Source organism: Phyllostomus discolor, chromosome 5, assembly GCF_004126475.2.
Source record: "Phyllostomus discolor isolate MPI-MPIP mPhyDis1 chromosome 5, mPhyDis1.pri.v3, whole genome shotgun sequence".
NCBI classification, from domain to species: Eukaryota; Metazoa; Chordata; class Mammalia; order Chiroptera; family Phyllostomidae; genus Phyllostomus; species Phyllostomus discolor.
The window spans coordinates 7,329,789-7,349,337 of NC_040907.2; the positions used below are offsets into that span (position 1 = coordinate 7,329,789).

Below are 19,549 nucleotides of genomic sequence, written 5' to 3' on the forward strand. Positions count from 1 at the left end.
TGTGCAGGAGGGTGGAGTGCATACCGCCTGGGAGACGGTGATGAACGTGTTTAAACCTGGGCTTGAAGGAGGCCCTGCAGGGACCACCGTAGCTGCACAACCCCAGAAACCCTTACCCTTTTTTTTTAAAATATTTTATTCATTTACTTTTAGAGAGGGAAGGGAGGGAGAGAGAAAGAGAGAGAAACACCAATGTGCGGTTGCTGGGGGTCATGGCCTGCAACCCAGGCATGTGGCCTGACTGGGAATCGAACCTGCGACACTTCGGTTCGAAGCCCGTGCTCAATCCACTGGGCTACGCCAGCCAGGGCTGGAAACCCTTACCCTTAAGAAGTGGTTCCCGCTGGCTGTTTGGTTGCTGGGCAGCCATGTCTGCTAGACATAAGCACGTGACCTGCAGCCCCAGTGCTTACCGCGGTGCCACTGTTGGGTCGGCGTGGCGCCCCCTGCAGATGCTCCCCACAGAGCGAGGAGCTGGGATCAGACAGTGCCGGTGGGGATGGGCCACTCCACAGTCGCTTAGTTCCTGGGAGCATTTTTATAAATCTTACAAGTAGAGTCAAAATGGAAACCATTCGATTCTATTTTAAATTATGCCTTTGAGATACAGCATCTTAAAATCCGTGATTTTCCATAACTGAATTTGAACATTTTTATGCAGTTCTGTGTTCAAAGGGTGTCACAAGGGCGAGGGGAGGAGAGATACCATCAAAAGGGTAAGGTTGCCTCCCCTTGGCGTCCGGGGTAGCACAGCTGCTCAGAGCCCTTTGTCCAGCAGTCTACAGCCCATGTCCTCCCACTGGTGGGCTTTTTGTCCTTTGGATGGTTAGAAAGGCATCTGGAGAGGCAAGATGGTGAGCCTCACTTGTGGCTGTGCCGTGCGTAGGATGCGTTTGGGAAGGATGTGGCGCTCAACCCTGGGCAGCGCTGAGTCCCCTTCCACCAACACCAGCCTGAATGAGAGCCCTCTCTGTCCTCTGCTGTCGCTGCAGGTCCCCGTCGTCTTCACTCAGCACGGCGTGGCCGAACCCCGGCTCCGGACCGAGGTGAAGCCCATGACGTCACTGGACTACGCCTGGGATGAGCCCACCCTGCCACCCTTTATCACCCTGACTGTCAAAGGGGCAGGCTCCTCTGAGATCAGCTGCAACATGAATGACTTCCAGGATAACCGACAGCTGTATTACGAAAATTTCATTTACATCGCTGCTACCTACACATTCTCTGGGTAATTCTGGGTTAAATCACTGTCCTTAGAAAGCAGAAGGCTCTAGCGATTAACTGGCTTTAAACTCTAAGCAGTTCTCGGGAGTCCGGAGGACGAAGGAAGATTCCTTTCATTCTTCACCAAATCCTGGGCTCAGGGTCTGTCTTGAGAAGTCTTTAGTCTAAACCCTCGTCTTTTGGCTAGGTTCAAGCTTATCCAAAGAGACAAGAACCTTCTCTTTCTAAAGATCTCCCCAATAATCCACCCTAGTGTTTAAAAACTTATTAGATGTTGTTCTTATAATATCTTAAATTCCTCTTACTTTGAAGTGTTATCTTCATGTATTTGAAAAACTTCTTGCTGCCATTTTTAAGTTTTTTTTATCTCTTTTCTCTTTGAAACTGACTAATCTTAATCATAATTATTTAAATCATCATTTTGACTTCCCTCTCCCATTGAGAATACTGATGAAACAGACACTTCAGGGTCTACCTTAATATTCACCCAAAGCCAAGCCAAGTGGCTTAATTTGACAGTAATTCCAATTGCCTTAGGCTTATAATCTTTACCGATCCCTGACTAGTTGTATTTAGAAAAGTCAGGTGAAGCATAGGGAGTTTATTTGAATTCTCACATTAGATTGGTACATAGATTGGCATGTACAGATTTCGGATGTTGGATTTTCCAAACATAGTCATTCTGCCGACTCGTAACTAAAATTTAGTGTTTCTGTGCTGGTTCCAGGGCCAATTTTAGAACTGCTCCCTGAAGAAACAGGGAAAACAGCCGAATCTTTAGCATTACAAGTTCAAACCACAGGATGAACAGGACAAATAACATGTCAGTTCTTCCCAAAGTGTGCTGAATAAGTTGGCTTGTTTTTGTGTGTGCCTGAGGCCCATAAAATAATCTCCGGGCCTGGGTGGCGTCTCTCTCTTCTGCCCGGAGTCCAGACTTCACTAGGGACAAGCTGAGGGGGCATCTGGGCTCAGCGTCCGGTCCTTTCCTGTCTGTTCCCGTTCTCTCCTGCACTGACAGTGCTGGGACGCTTATCTTGTTATGGTCCAGGCAGTTGGGTTTGTTTCTCCTTAAAGATTGTGACTCTGGACAGCGAGACGAGACGTGCTTAAGGTCTTAGTGCCTGAAAAGCCAGTTCTTACCCTGGTTGCTAATCATGTTTTCCCCATAATGTTCTTATGTTAAATTCCAGCAGTTACTAAGCTCTTTAACTGAAGAATCCTAATGGAGGATTTTGAGCTTAATGGCTTGCACAGATACAGAGCAGATACCAAGAGAAGTTCCTGGGAATCTTGGTGTGCTAAGAGGCTGAATCATCTTTTGAAGTACATTAGATACTATTTATTTGCCTTTTTGAAGAGAACTAATGATGAGAAAGAAGACTGTTTTTTTTTTTTTATTTTAAGTTGTGGAAGTCACGTAACATAAAAGCAGCCGTTTTAAAGGGAACCGCACGTCAGTGGCATCTTGTTGCGTTCATGGTGTAGTGCAGCCACGCTCTGTCTGGGCCCAAAGCATTTTCCTCACCCGAAAGGAAACCCCAGAACCACTAAATAGCTGCTCCCCCTTACCCGCCGCCCCCAGCCCCTGGCAACCACCAGTCTGTTTCCTGTCTCTAAGGATTTACCGCAGATATTCCCCATGAACTGAACCGTGCGGTACGTGTGGCTTCTTTCATGTAGCACCGTGTTTTCGGGGTCCGTGGTGCGTGCACAGCGAGTGTTCCACTCCTGTCATGGCTGGGCCGTAGTCCGCTGTGCGGGTGGACCACGTGTCGTCATTCATCCGCTGGTGACCCTCGTGTTATCTCTGCTGCCTCTTGGCTCCCGTGAGCAGTTCCCTGATCCACAGGCCCACACGTGTGTCTGTTCCAGTGACCGTGTTTCATTCTTGTGTGCGTGTGCCGAGGAGTGGGATTGCCGGGTTCCGTGGCAGTCCCACGTCTAAAGTTTTGAGCACCTGCTCTACTGTCCGCCACGGCAGCTGAGCCGTGTTACCTTCCCACCAGCGGGGTGCAAGGGTTCCGGCTCCTCCTCATCCCCAGCAACTTGTTATTTCCGGTTCTGTTTCGTTTTGTTAATTGTCACCATCCTGCTGGGTTCAGTGGTATCTCGTTGTGGTTTTGATGTGCTTTTCCTCAGTAACTAATCTCGCTGAGGACCTTTACATGTGCTTATTGGTCACATGTATATCTCGGGAGAAACGTCTGTTCAAGTCCTTTGCCCACTTTAAAATTAGACTTGTTGCCTTTCTGTTAAATTTTAACTGTTCCTGTACCGGATACATGATGAGCACATGCCTTCTCCTGTTCTGGGGATTGTCATTTTACTTTCTTGATGGTGTCCTTCGAAGGACAAAAGTTTTAAATTTTGCTGAAATCTGATGTACCTATTTTTTGTTACTTGTGCTTTTGATGTCATGAAAACTAGTTTCTTAAAAAAATTGAGAGAGAGGGGGGAGGGTTGGGTGGGTGGGCTGGAATGGGAGTAGGGGGGAGAAAACTGTGCTTGAACAATGATTAAAATAAAAAAAAAATCCTAAAAAAAAAATTGAGAGAGGAAGGAAGAGGGAGAGAAACATTGATTTCTTGTTCCATCCATTTATGCATTCATTCACTGATTGTTGTATGTGCCCCGACTGGGGATTGAACCTGCAACCTTGGTGTATCGGGACGACGCTCTGACCAACGGAGCAGCAACCCAGCCAGGGCTCGTGAAAACTAGTTTTTAACTCTGAATTTATCAGTCCCCTTTTTTGATGATAAAGGTTAATGGCAACAGGAGAATAATCTAAGTAAAATCTCATTGAAATACCTCAAGGCGTGTAGCTAGGTTGCAACGTTCCATAAGGCCTGGGGTTCGTAAACCACAGAGAAACAGCGTGAGTGACTTGGAGGAAGGCGGTGTGGGCCCTTTGCTTTCCTTCCGTCCCCGGGGGACTTCTGGTTTCTTGCCGCGACGTGGAGACGCGGTGCTGCCGGCCTCCCTGGCAGAGAACAGGGCTGGTTCTCGGACCCTTGGAATGTCTGGCTTAGCTTTTTGGTTTCTGGCCTCCGAAGACATGTAGTCATCCTTGTATATCTGAATGTCAAGCCACTAAAAGTATTAGGAGAGAGGAGGTGTCAGAGCATGTCTTCCGACAAGTGACTCTTCGAGCTGTACAGGGAGACATCCGACCTTGATCTTTCTGCAGCGTGACTCAGACGCTCGTCTGTGATTTAAGAACGGTCTCTTCCGTGTAGTGGAGGCTTTAGGTGTTTGCTTATGCGTACCTGAAGACACGTGTGAGTATGTGTATATTCATCTGTGTGTGTGCTCGAGGGTGCATGTTACAATTTTTTTCTAAATTCCAGTTTACAGGAGGGGACAGGAAGGCCCGTGGCCTCCAACAAGGCGGTTACCTGTGCCGAGCTCGTCTTAGATGTCTCCCCGAAGACACAGAGGGTCATTTTAAAGAAGAAGGTAAGAAGGCTTAGCGCTGGAGCTCAGGATGAGAGACTTTCAGTGTGGGAGAAGCTCAGGTCCCCTGGTCTGGGCCCTGAGCCCGCACTTCCCGGCCGAGGAAGCGGAGACAGGCGGGGGGACAGGCGGGGGGACTCGCTCGGGGCGGGAGCCCGGGGCCAGGACCCGGCCGCGTGTTTCCCTGCGCCATGATGCCCGTGTGTCTTTGGTGCCCTTTTTAGAAAACGTAATTCTTGAACCTGTTTTCTTTCAAGTTTATGATGTCTTTTTTATTACTCTGTTTTCTGTTGCAATAGTCCCCTAATCTTTTTCCTCAGCCGAGTGGGGAAATGGTCAAACTGACAGTCTTTTCCCTTTTCATGTTGGCATTCTCTGAGTTCCGTCCGGGGAAATGTGCATGCTGGTGCACCTGGGTGTAGAGGGGAAGACAGCAAAACGTGGCCGGAAATACTGCAAATGACAGAGGTAGTAGGCAGTCCAGCCTTCAGCGTGTAAGACGCTTCACAGCACAGAGGTGCAGCGGTTGCTTCCAGAGAAGCGAGCTCCCCAGCCTTACTCCCATGCAACACACTGATCCGAGGGCTGTGCTCTGGAGATTTTCCGTAACGGAAACCACGGGATCCAAAAATCGCCCCGACAGAGGGCGTCTGTCCGCCACCTGAGTGGCCCGAACGCCGGCAAGGGTGGTTTCTGTCACCTAAAGCTGTGTGACACGTGGCAGCAAGGTAGATCGTTTTTGTTCACCTGGCTCTGAAGTTATACAGCTCCTACCAAGTTTGTAATTGGGGGAGTAGATTCAAGTTGTTTTCAGTTCTACGCAAGTGAAACTTTAATATATATGTTTCTAATTCAGCTTGTATTTGTTAACAGCTTTGTTGGGATATAATTCATATACTATACAAATTACCCACTTAAAAAATATGCAGTTAAGTGGTTCACAGTATGTCCGCAGATGTGTTCCACCATTACCACGGTCGATGTCAGAACATTTTCATCCCCCATCCCCCCCGAGAAGAAGCTCTGTGCCCTCTACCTGTTGCTCCCTGTGCCCCCAGCCTGCACAGCCGCTGAGCTACAGCACTTCCTGTCCCTGGACTTCCCGGGTCTGACGGTCATGTGCATTGTGTTTTATGAGAGGCTTCCTTCAGGGTTCACCCGTCTATCGATCTGTCAGTATTTCTCCGTGTATTTTATATAACCAGTGTAAAGTCACGTAATTCAGATTTCCGTAAGATGTTCTCACACTTCTATTTAAGGCTGCGCACATATTTTAGAAATAAGTCTTGGGAATGGTGATGAGAAAAAAGACCACGAGTCACAGTGATCGCTGTGAACAATTTTTGAGGCCTTTATTGAGAATCTCGAAAAGCAGTAATCTAAAGATAAAAGTAGCAAATCTGGTGGACTCAAGTGAATTGAAAACGGAAATGCAAGAACTCTTGGAGATGATATTGTCAGATGACTTTCAAATGATGTTCAAGTTCATGAATGAAAACCAACTCAGGTGTATGATGACTTACCAAGTTATGATGACCAGGCATGGTGTGGTCAGCAAAACATAATAATGTGTGTGTACTTTCTAAGGGCCAGGTACCCGTTAAGCAGACAAAACCAGGGTTTTTAAAAAATTAAGTAGCAAAAAACACGTTAAATCAGATTTTACAGTTTACACAGCAGTGTTTACAGTTGCTGTTTCGCTAGGGAGCATGGAAATGGGTGAGGGAGAGGGCGGGGTTGAGTCACTCGGACACCGATAGCAGGAGGAGCGCTGCGACGGGCGTTGGGACAGGGACCTGGGATCTCTGAGGAGGAGAGCAAGAGCAGAGAGTTCAACGTCGTAGGTTTTTATTTGGCTGATTGTTTTTTCACTTTGAAAGGCTCTCAGAGTCACAGAAAGACCGGCAGAAGTTCCGTAGGCGTCATGTGGTGACTTGGGTGTGTCCCGTTACTGGTGGCTGTAAGGGTGGCACTTGACAAGGTGGTGTCCGTCTCCCATCCTTCCCCGTGAAGGGAAGGTTCTCTTTCTCCCTTGAACTTGGTGAATATTTTGTGCACAGGTGCTTTGAGACTGTGAATATCCCGTTCCTGATCAGGTTTTCTGTTAACGTGTGTGTTAGCTTGGCCCTCCGTGACAAAGTACTGTAGGCTGCATGGCTCCAACCCAGCGGGAGTTTGTCTCTCACGGCAAATTCTGTCTCTGGAGGCTGGAGGTCCGAGTTCAGGGAGCTGGCCAGTTGGGTTCCCGGTGAGGCTCTTGTTCCTTGCGTGTAGACTGATCACGCCTTCTCATCGTGTCCTCACATGGCGGGGGCGGGGGCGCTCAGGAAAGCAGGACTTGGGTGCCTTTCCTCAGAAGGGCACTGATTCCACTTTCGGCCTCACTGAGCCTCATTTACAACCCAAGGCCCCATTTCCAAACACCATCACCACTGCAGGCATGGTCTTCCACAGAAGAGCTGGGGGCGGGGAGGGGGGGGCCGGTTCAGCCCCGAGCACTGTGTATGTCCCTCTGGGCTCCCGATTTGTTCAGGGTGTTGTCATCTGTTCCTGTCAGTGTCTGTTTTTAGGCTCAACCCCCGTGTGTGGCCAACAGGCGCTCCTTGAACCTCTGTGCCCTTCTGACATGTGCCCCCCTTCCTCGAGCACTTCCTTCCTTCCTGAGCCAGCCAGTGTGTTCGGGCTTCCCCTGCACCTCCCCTGCGGCACCCGTGCCCCCCAGCCTCCTGGACTTCTGCCTGCTTCCGTCTCATCCGAAGGTTCTGGGGCTACATTGCGAGGGGAAGGGGGCAAGGGACTGGAGAGAGGAAGGTACTGGAAAGAGGATGGTGCGTCTCAGGTTTTTAAGCAGAAATTCTGCTAGTTTGCGGGTGGCAGAGGAATCCCTGTACGAAAACTCGATTTCGCCTGGGCATTCGGGCTCTGATTCCTGGCCCGGAACACCTGCAGGGCGCCCGAGACGCGTTTCCCAGTGGCGGGGGTGCTGTGGATAGGCGTGCTTCCCTCCTGGGGACGGACACGTCGGCCTGTGGGGACGGCCGCCGCGGGCAGTTTGGCGCCGTCTCCCTGTACAGACACAGGAGGCCGCAGCACACCGGAGGAAGAGCCTCGTGTCTTTCTAGGTCTGAGTTCGGGCTCTGTCTCCCAGGGTTGGGTGCTCTCTGGTGTTGCACGTTTCTCCCGGGTTTGTGGGAAGGATCAGCCAAGCAAACGGACAGAAAGTGCTACGTAAAGGCGTGTAATCACAATGATACGGTAGACATTTGTTGAAGCCATACCCTCTGCCAAGTGCCTTGTATTTATTGCACTTACCACAAGAAACCTAAGAGGTAGCTTATGCCCTGCCTTTGACAGGTGAGAAAGCGGAGGCTCTGAGAGAGGTAGTAACTTGTCCGAGGTCGCCCAGCTGGCAAGTGGTGTGGCTGGGCGTCAGATCCGGGCACGTGAGCTAGCGTTCGTATCACTTCGTTAGTTTTTCCTTTGAAGAACGGGATACAGAGGTTGCCTTCCCAGTGCAGAGGCAGCGTGTGGGTGGGGGTGTGGTGCGTCCGTTGCTCTGGAGGGGCTCCCACCTGGTGGGAGTGGGTGCGACCCTGACAGGGCCAGCCGGAGTGTCAGTCCCCATGGAGAGCATTCTGAACGGTCAGGTGTCACTGAAATGGGACCGAGGGGACTGGGTCAGAGAGGCGGGGCTGGCAGAGTGGGCAAGTGCGTCGGCTCTGGAAGCAGGGGCTCCAGAGTCAGGGCTCCACTCCATCCCTGCTGGTGGTGTGGCCCTGGGGAAGCTCCTTCTCACTGAGCCTTAACTTCCTCCTCTGTGAGCAAGATTAACGAGGAGTCTGTACCTCATTGGGTGAGGAGTGAATGAGTTCCCTACATGTAAATCCATGGGTCAGTGGTTGGCACACAGTAAATTATCAACAAATATTATTATTATTATTATTATTATTGCTCATATATAGTGGCTTGTGTAGACTTTCATGGACTGACCTGCAAGTCCAAGTGCTTTTTATAAAATATTTAGAATTAACATCAATAAACTCAGTGTAACTTATGAATATAATCAACTTAGTATTTGAATGCAATCAACATATCAGTTTGGTCTACTTTCAGTGTAAACATGGGAAGGAGGGAGGTTTCTGGCAATGACGCGGGTTAGCAGTGATCGGATACCCAGACTGTCACATAGACTTGATGTAACTGGACCACTGTCTAGCGTTAGGGCGCCTGAGAGCCGCCGTTTGGAACAGCAGCTACTGTAGCAGAGGAGCTGGCGGAGGTGACCAGACTTCACCTGACTTAGTTGTGATGCGCAGAAAATATTTTTAAAGTTACGTTTTTTGTAATCTTCGGTTCTTTGGTTCAAGAGCGTAGCCTGTTTCATCCAAAGTGCAGCCAGGGGTTGAACACAGTGGGAGTGTGAATTAAGCGTGCACGTCGTGCAGAAAGTGGCTTTCAGCAGAGTTCCTCCGGAGAAGTCGGCGCTCACGTGCAGCGGGGGCCGCCGTGACTCGATGGCTCTGTCTGTGTCCACCCGCAGGAGCCGGGGAAGCGCTCACAGCTGTGGAGGATGACCGGCGCGGGCATGCTGGCCCACGAGGGCTCCGCGGTGCCCCACAACCCCAGCCGGCCCCCCGCCGCCCGCCCCACCGAGGGGTCTGCCATCTTGGACATCGCCGGGCTGGCGGCAGTCACCGACAACAGGTAACTTCTGGGCGGTTTTTCAGCAAAGATTTCCTTCCTTTATTTTTTGGGGGGGGGGGTCGGGCGGGAGAAGGAGAGGGAGAGCAACATCTGTCCGTTGCCTCTCGTACACGCCCTGGCTCGGGATGGAACCCGCAGCCCAGCCTGTGCCCTGGCTGGGGGTGGAACCCATGACCTCTTGCTTAGTGGGGAGGATGGCCAACCCACTGAGCCACAGCACTCAGGGCTTCTGGACGGTTTTTGATTCAAGTTCAATGCTGTCCAGTTCAGATGCAGAGGAATCTGTACCACAAAGTGAGAGTCTGTGAAGGAAGTAGGGCTTCGTATTTTTATATTTGTCATTTTCCTCGGTAACAGAAACCCATTGCATTCCCAGATATGAGCACTGGGCCTTTATTTTTTTTTTAAGCTATTATGGACATGCCCATGGAGAGATTTAAAATTCAAGCGATAAGGAGATGTTATGAAAAGTGAATGCTTCTTTCACCCAAACTTCCACCCACCATTACTCCCTAAAAGTGAACAGTTTCTTTTTCAAAATCTTTAAAAATTTTTGTTAAATCTTCCGAAAGCAGAAATAAATTATTTGGAGAATAAGCAAATGTGCTTTTGTGGCTAACTCCTTGGGTTCAAATCAGGTCTCGCCACCCCCCACCCCCCTCCCCCCAGTCACCATTCATTCGCTTACTTCCTCTTCCACCTCCACCTGCCTCAGATCAACCCTTTAAGTTTGAGTAAATGCATCTTATTTTCCTGGGCTTTAGTTTCTGTACAAAATCAGTGCATTTGTCTTCAGTTAATACTTTATTTATTTCCAGAGTGACTTTAGCTGACTTACAAGTTAAAACCCAACGTAAATAAATAAGACAGAACAAGGACTATTGAAGATATTTTAAAATGTATCAGACAGCCCTTCTCCCTGCATGGCAGCTTGTCGTAGATAGAATGCAAGAGCCTGTACTATCGTATACGTAAATAGTGAATGTTATGTATAAATATATGTAACGGATCCTTAAAGTATTACTGTTACTTTGTGTCCCCCTCTTTGTTGCTTTGCAATTAGTTTTATTCCCTGTTCCTCGGTAAGCGATACCCAGCTACCACTGGATTCAAGCTGACTGCCCGGTAGATGTTCAGGGCGAGGGGGGGGGTTGGAAGGAAGAAGAGTAAAGCCATGACCCCGGTGTTCCCTTCGGGCCCGAAACACGTGACCCGGGCTCACTGCACTCTGCTTCGCCCCAGGTACGAGCCGCTGATGCTGCGGAAGCCGGATCGCAGGCGGAGCACGACGCAGACGTGGAGCTTCCGCGAGGGCAGGCTGACCTGCGGGCTGCACGGGCTGGTGGTCCAGGTCCGTCGGCTTTGACCTCCTCGGGGCGGCGGGCAGTGGTCGAGCCTTCTCCGAACCGGAGTCTCAGGATGTACACGACGTGTGGTTGGGTGGAGGGAGCCGGTTACAGAGCAAACACGCGGTGTCTCGTTTCATCAGGGACGTCAAGAACCTTCGTTGTGTGTGTGTGTGTGTGTGTGTGTGTGTGTGTGCGTGTGTGTAGTGTCCTCGGAGGTGACGTGTGAGAAGTGTATGAGGGAGGGTTGCCTCTGAGTGACGGGATTTTTTAATTGGCTTAGTTTGACTGTTTTTCCTTTGACATGAATGACTGACTCAATTTTAAGAAGGAGGAAAGGAAAACGTCAGCGGAAGAAGCCCACCGCTAGGTGTGAGAGGGACCAGTGTGAGGCCTGTGCAGTTAGTGCAGCAGCGACAGGAGTCTGCTGTGAAGTGTTCTCGGAGATGGTGAGCAGTCACCATGGGCTCTCGATTCTGTTTATTTCTGCATTCTTAGTTGTGCCCAAATGAGCATTTAATTGTAGCAAATGTCAGAGCGAAGGTTGCTGTGGTCAGTTTCCCCCGTCTTCGACTCAGCCAGTCTACCCGTGATGCACTCCCGAGTCCTTTACGAGCAAATACGTTTGGAGAATGGCCAGGAGTTTGGATTTCCTGCCCTCTGCTGCAGGCGGGGAAGGAGGCTGTGGGTCTGAGATGCGTGGGTAGGAAGGCGTCTCGGAGGTTTGGGCACCAGCAGAACCGCGTGTGCGACTGCGTGCAGTTCTGCCCCAGCCCGGGGCTTTGCCCACGAGGTAAACGCCGGAACATTGCACCCTGGCTGGGGAGCTCTCCGTGTGTTTGTCCCGGGTGGAAACCAGGCTGTCCTTCCATAATGCGAGACTGTTCTCCAGGGTAGCGAGCAAAACTGTCAGGAGCCTCCGAATGCTGTTTGGTGAGATTTATTTTCTTTATCTCTGTTGCCCTCAGCTTTTTTCATTAAAGACAAGCTGCTTACTTATACGAAACACACATCTGGAATGGATTTGTGATTTTCAATTAGCAATACAATTCAGACTTCTAGAGGCAAAAGAGGGCTTGTTATAATTGCCGGGTGCTGAGTCTGACCCTGACTTTACTTCTGGTTTGTTTCTGAAGCCCATGTAATTCCGATTCTCTTAGAGCATCCCCCCCACCCCCAAGTACCTTTCGGTGTTTATTGTTTCTTGAATCTATTTTATCATTTCTCTGGTTGTGAATGACCCTATAATAACAGTATTCAGCAGAGCAGATTGTGTTTGTGGTAGGGAAGTAAGCTTGTTGCAATTGTATTATTCCGAATAAAGGAATTATAGGCATTTTAATGTTTTCTGGCACTGCCCTCATAAAGTTGGGTATGCACTTTCTTTCCAAACTTACAGCAGACATGAAAGCCTTCTCCATGTTGAAGTCTGCCCTGTAAACCCAGTTCAGAGTATCCTTTTCAGGACTCGCTATTTAAAAATTAGCAAAGGGGATCCGGATGCTCTAGCCCTGTGTGTGTCCCCCCCTGGGCACCATCCTGTAGACGTCCACTTTGCCTGGGGCCTAGAGCAGGAGGGGACGTCTCTGCAGAGGCCCGAGCAACCGGCCCCGGATGGCGTCCTGGCCTCTTGGCCTCCTGTCCCGGAAGAGGCGCCCTCCTTTGAGCGCTCGGGCTGACTGTTCGTCCACAGACCTGTTCGGGGCAGTTTTCAGCTCCAGAATTTGCTTCTTGTTGGAACGCTGAGTGGCCATGACAGTTGCTTTAGTTCCAGATTGTCCCCATTTTTAAGCAACCCTAATGAGAACACTCAAAGAAACGGGGCTTTGCTGCTTGCTTTCTTTTTTAAAGATTTTACTTATTCATTTTTAAAGAGGGAAGGGAGGGAGATAGAGAGAAAGAAACATCAGTGTGCGGTTGCTGGGGGTCATGGCCTGCAACCTAGGCATGTGCCCTGACTGGGAATCGAACCTGCGACACTTTGGTTCGCAGCCCTTGCTCAGTCCACTGAGCTACACCAGCCAGGGGCTACTTGCTTTTTTGAAGCCGTTTTTAATGTCTAGAAGTTATTACTAAATGAAAATACTCTCTTCACGGAACCCCCTTACTCAGAATTCCCTAGATTCACACAGCACAACTTTCCATCTTGCCCAAGTAATTCTACTGTTTTACATAGAATTTTTTTCTAAGGTTGGAAAAAAAAAAAGTTAATGCTTTGCTATACATTAACCATGACTGTTCAGAAGAGAATTAAATCTGGTCACTTGTTTCAAACGGCATGTTCAATTCAATTGTCAGAGTCAGCGCCTTACTTGTGTCTTTTCTTACACGTCTTTACTCCCTCTTTCAGGCCAAAGGAGGACTTTCTGGCCTGTTTGATGGAGCTGAGGTTGTCCTCGGTCCTGACACTGCCATGCAGCTTCTGGGGCCAGTCCCACCTGAACAGCAGTTCATTAACCAGAAGATGAGGCCGGGCTCTGGGGTGTTATCCGTCAGAGTCATCCCAGACGGCCCCACCAGAGCACTCCAGGTAAGGGTTCATCTTAAAACTGACCTGGAGGAGTCTCACCCCCATGGCTAGTCACTCACTGAGTATTTATTGGATGATTTATGCTGGATATGCAGACACAGGGTCTTCATTTATAAAGTGGGGATAAATGAAGAAGAATTAAAATATAAGTAAATATAAGATAATATAAAACATGAAGTATTCGACCTCAAGGTAATGCAGTGTACAGGGGGCTCTCGGAGGTAGTGCATCATAAGCCATAATACCTTTTTAAAAAACATCTTTCTTTTAGGCATAGTTAAATGGAGGTTTGCACAGTTTTACTTGAGCTATAATTCTAGATCACCTGTGGACGCCTGTCCTCACTCTACGAGGTCTTCAGGGTCTGCAGCTCGGCATCTGCCCTGTAGACTTAAAAGCAAGTTCGCTTGACTGTCATACAAATCTTGCCTTAGCGGTGCCTTGGGGACCACTGACTTCGTGGGGTCACTGGGCGCGTAGTGACTTTTGGCCGACACAGTTGGTGTGGAACGGGCTTCGCTGTGTAAGCACAAGCCCTGAGTCCAGTCTTTTATTTGACCTCAGATAACAGATTTCTCCCAGCGGAAAAGTGACCGTTCATCATACGAAATGGATGAACTTCCTGTCACCGAGCAAGAGCTGCAGAAATTAAAGAATCCAGACACAGAGCAGGAATTGGAAGTAAGTTTTAAGTAGTGCAGATGCATTTCTTTATCATAAATTTGGTTAGATTTTTGCTCTGGGGTGTTCTCGGTTTAGGCCTTCCCTTTTCTTTCCGCCCTCTGTGAATTCTAAGTGTAGGTGTTGCTGCGCGGTGTTCGTGTTATCACCATGTGTGTGTGACAGGGAGTGTGTTAGTTACATGACAGCTAAAGTCAAAACAGGGTGACAGATGTTGCTAAATTAAGATGACAGTAAACAAAGCTGAAAAATTATTTGAATTTAAACAGGAATAGAGGCGGAGAATAAATAAGTAAAACAGATTTTTTGGGTGCGGGGGAGCCCAGTTGCCGCTGACATCTTCCCCGCTCCCTGCTTGAGCGATCGGAAGGAAGTGAGAAGCGTGAACAGGAACGTGGGGCGAGCGTGAGAAAGCACACTTACTGGCTATTTGCCCCGCGGTTTACAAAAATCCCACGCCTCTATGTAAAGCACCACGTTGGATTTTATGGTAGTTCTGTGAATAACTTAAGAGCTTGCATCCCACCCAAATAGGAGAAAAACGGACTAATAGTCATTTCCCTATAATGAGGTGCAGAAGGTCGTCAGCGCTCTGATGGAGGCGTTATCCTGTCACTCTGGAGTTCTGGTCGGGTGGGGACGTGACGGAATGCGAGGCATCGAGGCAAATAGCGTGACTGTCCAGAGTGGTTTTCGTCTGCTCACAGGCACACTGGAGGGATTTAATCAATCTGCTTCCTTACGCTCCCTTGGCTACCTTGAGCTCTGTTTTAAACTGTCAGTGTGCCATATTTTGGTTTCCTTTCAGGTGCTTGTGAAGTTAGAAGGTGGAGTTGGGTTGTCCTTAATTAATAAAGTCCCCGAAGAACTGGTCTTTGCAAGTCTTACGGGGATCAACGTGCACTACACGCAGCTGGCAACCAGCCACATGCTCGAGCTCAGCATACAGGACGTACAGGTAAGGCGCGCAGGGCGAGTTTGGGACCTGTTCATCTTCTCGTAGTCTCGCTGAACACCCGACCAGATCCAGTGTTTGGCATTCTGCAAACTTCAGTGCCTTGGCAGAAATAGCTTGTGATGGCCTTCAAAAAGTCATTCTACGGAAGTAATTGTTTCTACCCACCTCTGTGTCACTGATTTTTCTAGGTAGCAGAATTCTGAATATAGTAGCTAGCTAGTTCATCAGGAACTTAGGTAACTTAGTCAAGGTAGCATGGAGGAACCCATGGTTCCCCATCTTGTCCAAATTAAAAACAGCAAGAAATCACCTCGCCATCACGTAGAGGAACTGGACCTTTAAACGCCCAGGGGAAAGGCAGACACACCTCATTTTATTGCACGTCACTTGGTTATGCTCACAGACACTGCGTTTCTGCAGACCCAAGGCTTGTGGCAACCCTGCGTCCAGCGAGTCTGCCGGTGCCGTTCTCCAACAGCAGTTGCTCACTTTGTGTTGTCGTACCTTGGTGATTCTCACACTATCCAAACTTTTTCATCATTATTCTATTTGTCATGTGATCTCTGATGCTACAGTCGTAGTGGTTTGGGGGTGCCATGAGCCGCTCCCGTGTGAGGATGCGCACTTAATCAGTGAGTCTCGTACGTGTTCCGACTGTCCAGCCAGATGCCCATTCTCTCGGCTGCCTCTCCTCAGACCTCCCTGCTGCCTTAGACACAGCTTGAAGTGAGGTTGGTTCATAACCCCACAGTGGTCTCTAAATGCTCAAGTGAAAGCAAGAGAGAGTTACATGTCTCTCGCTTTACATCAAAAGCTAGAAATGGTTAAGCTTCGTGAGGAAGGCATGTCAAAAGCTGAGACCGGCTGGAGCTAGGCCTCTCGCACCAGATAGTTGGCCAGGCTGTGAATAAGGCCCGAAGGAAATGAGCAGCACTGCTCCAGGGAACACAACAATGGCAAGAAAGTGAAAAACCTTACTGCTGACACGGAGAAAGTTTTAGTAGTCTGGGTAGAAGATCAAACCAGCCACAACATTCCCTTAAGCCAGAACCTAATTCAGAGCAAAGCCCGAACTCTTTTCACTTCTGTGGAGGCTGAGAGAGGGCGAGGGAGTTGCAGAAGAACAGTTGGAAGCTAGCAGAGACTGGTTTGTGAGGTTTAAGGGAAGAAGCCGTTTCCATAGCCCAGAAGTGCGGGGTGACGCAGCAAGTGCCGGTGCAGAGGCTGCGGCGAGTCGCCCGGAAGACCCAGCTGAGGCACCTCACGAAGGCGGCCGCACTGGACGGCAGCTCTTCGGGGCCGACGAGATGGCCTTGTATGGGAGGAAGATGCCGTCGAGGACTGCCATCGCGTAGGAGGGGCAGTCGGAGCCTGGCTCGGACCGTTGACTCTCTCGTCAGGGGCGAATGCAGCTGGTGACCTTGAAGTTGAAGCCAGTGCTAATTTACCGTCCGAAAGCCCCAGGGTCCTTGAGAATTACGCTACATCCACTCTGCCCGTGCTCTGTGCGGTGAACCACAAAGCCTGGGCGAGACAGCACGTTTGTTTACAGCGTTGCTTACTGAATATTTTAAGCCCATTGTTGAGACCTACTGCTCCAAAAAAAAAAAAAAAGGATTCCTTTCCAAAAATACCGCTCATCGACAGTGCACGTGTTCACCCAAGAGCCCTGATGGACATGGACAGCGAGACTAAGGTTGTCTTTATGCTGCTTACACAGCGTCCTTTCCTCAGCCCACGTGTGGGTCAAGGAGTCACTGCGACGTTCAAGTCTCATTATTTAAGAAATGCATTTCGTAAGGCTATCACTGCCATAGGTATGATTCCTCCGATCGATCTGGACAAAGTAAATTGAAAACCATCTAGAAAGGTTTAACCATTTTAGATGCCACTGAGAATATTCATGATTCATGGGAAGATGTCAAAATATCGGCATTCACCAGAGTTTGGAAGAAGCTGACTCCAACTCCCATGGATGACTTGGAGGGTTCGAGGCTTCCGTGGAGGAAGTCAGCGGCAGGTGTGGTGGAAACAACAAGTGAGGTGGAATTAGAAATGGAGCCTGAAGATGTGACTGAACTGCTACAAGCTCGTGACAAAACCTGAATGGGTGAGTTACTTCTGATGGGTGAGAAGAGAAAGTGGTTTCTTGAGGCGGGATCTACTCCCGGCGAAGACGCTGTGAAGATGGTTGAAGTGACCACAGAAGATTTAGAATGTGACGTAAGTTTAGGGGATGAGGCACCAGCAGGGTCTGAGAGGCTGATTCCCACTTTGAAAGGAGTGCTGCCGTGGGAAAAGGCTGCTGAGCGGCACCGCGTGCTACAGACAGATGGTTTGTGATGGCAGGAGTCAGCCAACGAGGGCTGTTGTCCTACTGAGCGGTCGCCGCAGCCCGCAGCCTGCAACCTGCAGTCTGGTCGGTCGGCCGGCAGCTGTCGCTGTCGAGGCGAGACCTCCACACGCACACGACTGCAGCTCAGTGAGGGCTCGGGACGGTTGGTGTTTTTTAGCAATGAAGAATTTTTTAAATTAAGGTATGTACATTTTTTTAGACAAAAAAAATACTTGAAGAAATTTGGCCATGAAGTTTCCAAGCTGAGTGAAAACTATAAACTCAAGATAGAAGCAGCTCAGACTCAAGCCCACGCACACATGTGCGAGCATGTGCGCGCACACACACACACACCCCCCACGAAGGAAATGACACAGAGGTACCTCGTCGTGAAGTTACTCAGAACCAGCGGGAAGGCACCGGCATGAAAAAGCCACGTCTCACGCCAGGAGCACAGCTGAGGGGGACCGCTGGTTTCTCGTGGGGGGCAATGCAAGCTAGAAGACAGTGTGCAGCACCTATGAAGTACCAGAAAGAAAACAAACTGTCAACCTAGAATTCCGTGCCCAGCAAGTATATCTTTAAAAAACTCGGGTGAGAGAAAGATATGTTTAAACGTACAAAGATGAGAGAACTCCTCACCAGCAGACCCGCGCTGCAGAAAGGGTCAGGGCCATTGCACAGGCAGGAGGAGATGGGCCAAGGCGGAAATCCGGATCCATGCGCGAGAAGGAAGAGCGCCCGCGATGATGAGTACGGGTGAATGCTGGAGATAATTTTCTATTTAAATCTCTTTACCAGGTAATCAACTGTGTAGATTAGCACAATAACTGTTTTTGGGGATCTGTAACATGTTAGAGTGAAATGAATGACAGCACTAGCACAACATTTGGAAGGGGAGAAATGGAAGTATATCACTGTAATTTTTTAACCACTTTTTATTTTTTAATTACAGTTGACATATTGGTGTCAGGTATACACCCCAGTGATTAGACATTGTATCACTTACTAAGTGACCATCCCAATAAATCTCGCACTCGCCTGACACTGTACACAGTTACCGGCGTATTTCCGTAGTCCCTGTGCTGTACTTTCCATCCCCAGGACTGCTCTGTGGCTGCCAGTTTGTGCTTTTAACCCTTCACCTTTCTCGCCCATCCCCTCAACCTCCCTCCCGTCCGGCAACAGGCAAAATGTTCTCTGTATCAACGAGTCTGCTTCTGTTCTGCTTGTTCATTTATTTTGAGTTTTAGTTCCAATTGTTGATAAATATGGCAATCTCTTTTATCCCTTCTTCTTAAAGACGGCCCTTTAACATTTCATGTAACACCGGTTTGCTGGTGATGAACTCCTTCAGCTTCTTCTTGTCTGGGAAGCTCATCACATGCGCTTCAATTCTAAATTGAATTGAAGCGCATGTGAAGTGCTGGGTAGAATAACCTGGGTCGTAGGTTCTTGCTTTTCATCACTTGGAGTGTTTCCTGCCACTCCTTTCTCCCTGGTGTCCCGTAGGGCCCGGCGGGGCAGCCTCCGCAGGCACCCAAGCTGGGCGCTCCAGGTGCCCCCTGTGTGGGCTGCGTGCACTGTCCTGTTGTGGCGGATCCTCGACTGCCGTTGGCGTCATGAGGAGGTGTTGACCCCAGGCCCCGTGGCTGTGAGGACTGGCTGCAGCTGCAGCGGGCGGGGGCAGGGGGCTGCTGTGCAGGAGCCCACCCTGTGGAGCAGGGCTTGCTTCAGTGGGGCGCTGGTGCTCACCAAGGCCGCCCCTTGAGTGGCTGGTCGGGTTGTATGTAACCCAGTATGGCCTGAAGCTGCCCACCAGGTACGCTGCTCTGGGCCCTCCTGGGGCCACTGCCCATGCCTTGTCTGGGGCCGCCCAGCACGAGCTACAGAGTGATCGGCAGGTGGCTGCCACTTGAGTTGGGCTTGGAGTTGCTCAGGAGAGGCCGAGGTCTGAACCAAGGCGTGCTGCCACTAGTGCCAGGCGTGGGGCCACGTAGCTTGTGGCTGAGGCTACGCAGAGGCCAGATGCTGCTTGTTTGAGAGATTTTAGGAAAGTCCGAAGTATGAGGCAAGACAGGCCACTTGTGTGGAAACGCCACTGGAAATGGCTCGGATGGGCGTGATTGAGAGTTGGGTGGGGTGGCCTCTCTGGGAATCCCCGGGGTGGGGCACACAGTGCGCGCCGGGCCGATGGAGACCCAGCTGTGTTGCTGGCCTGTCGGCTCTGTGGGGCGGGTCTCCGAACAGGAACGATGGCTCCTGCCAGTGCTGTTTTCTGTTGGAAAGCTGCCTCCCACCCAGCCCCGCTC

At 49.8% G+C, this 19,549-nt stretch overlaps 1 protein-coding gene across 3 annotated transcripts in view; it reads left to right on the plus strand.

The window, feature by feature from the left end:
• Positions 1-19,549, plus strand: part of VPS13D (vacuolar protein sorting 13 homolog D) — a 226,359-nt gene that overhangs the window by 114,942 nt on the left and 91,868 nt on the right. For all 3 annotated transcript variants that reach the window (XM_028511940.2, XM_036025326.1, XM_028511941.2), the window contains 7 exons: positions 993-1,228; positions 4,578-4,686; positions 9,224-9,387; positions 10,630-10,738; positions 13,084-13,263; positions 13,828-13,944; positions 14,753-14,902. In XM_028511940.2, coding sequence (XP_028367741.1) covers positions 993-1,228; positions 4,578-4,686; positions 9,224-9,387; positions 10,630-10,738; positions 13,084-13,263; positions 13,828-13,944; positions 14,753-14,902 — 1,065 coding nt within the window. The remainder of the gene's footprint in view (positions 1-992; positions 1,229-4,577; positions 4,687-9,223; positions 9,388-10,629; positions 10,739-13,083; positions 13,264-13,827; positions 13,945-14,752; positions 14,903-19,549) is intronic.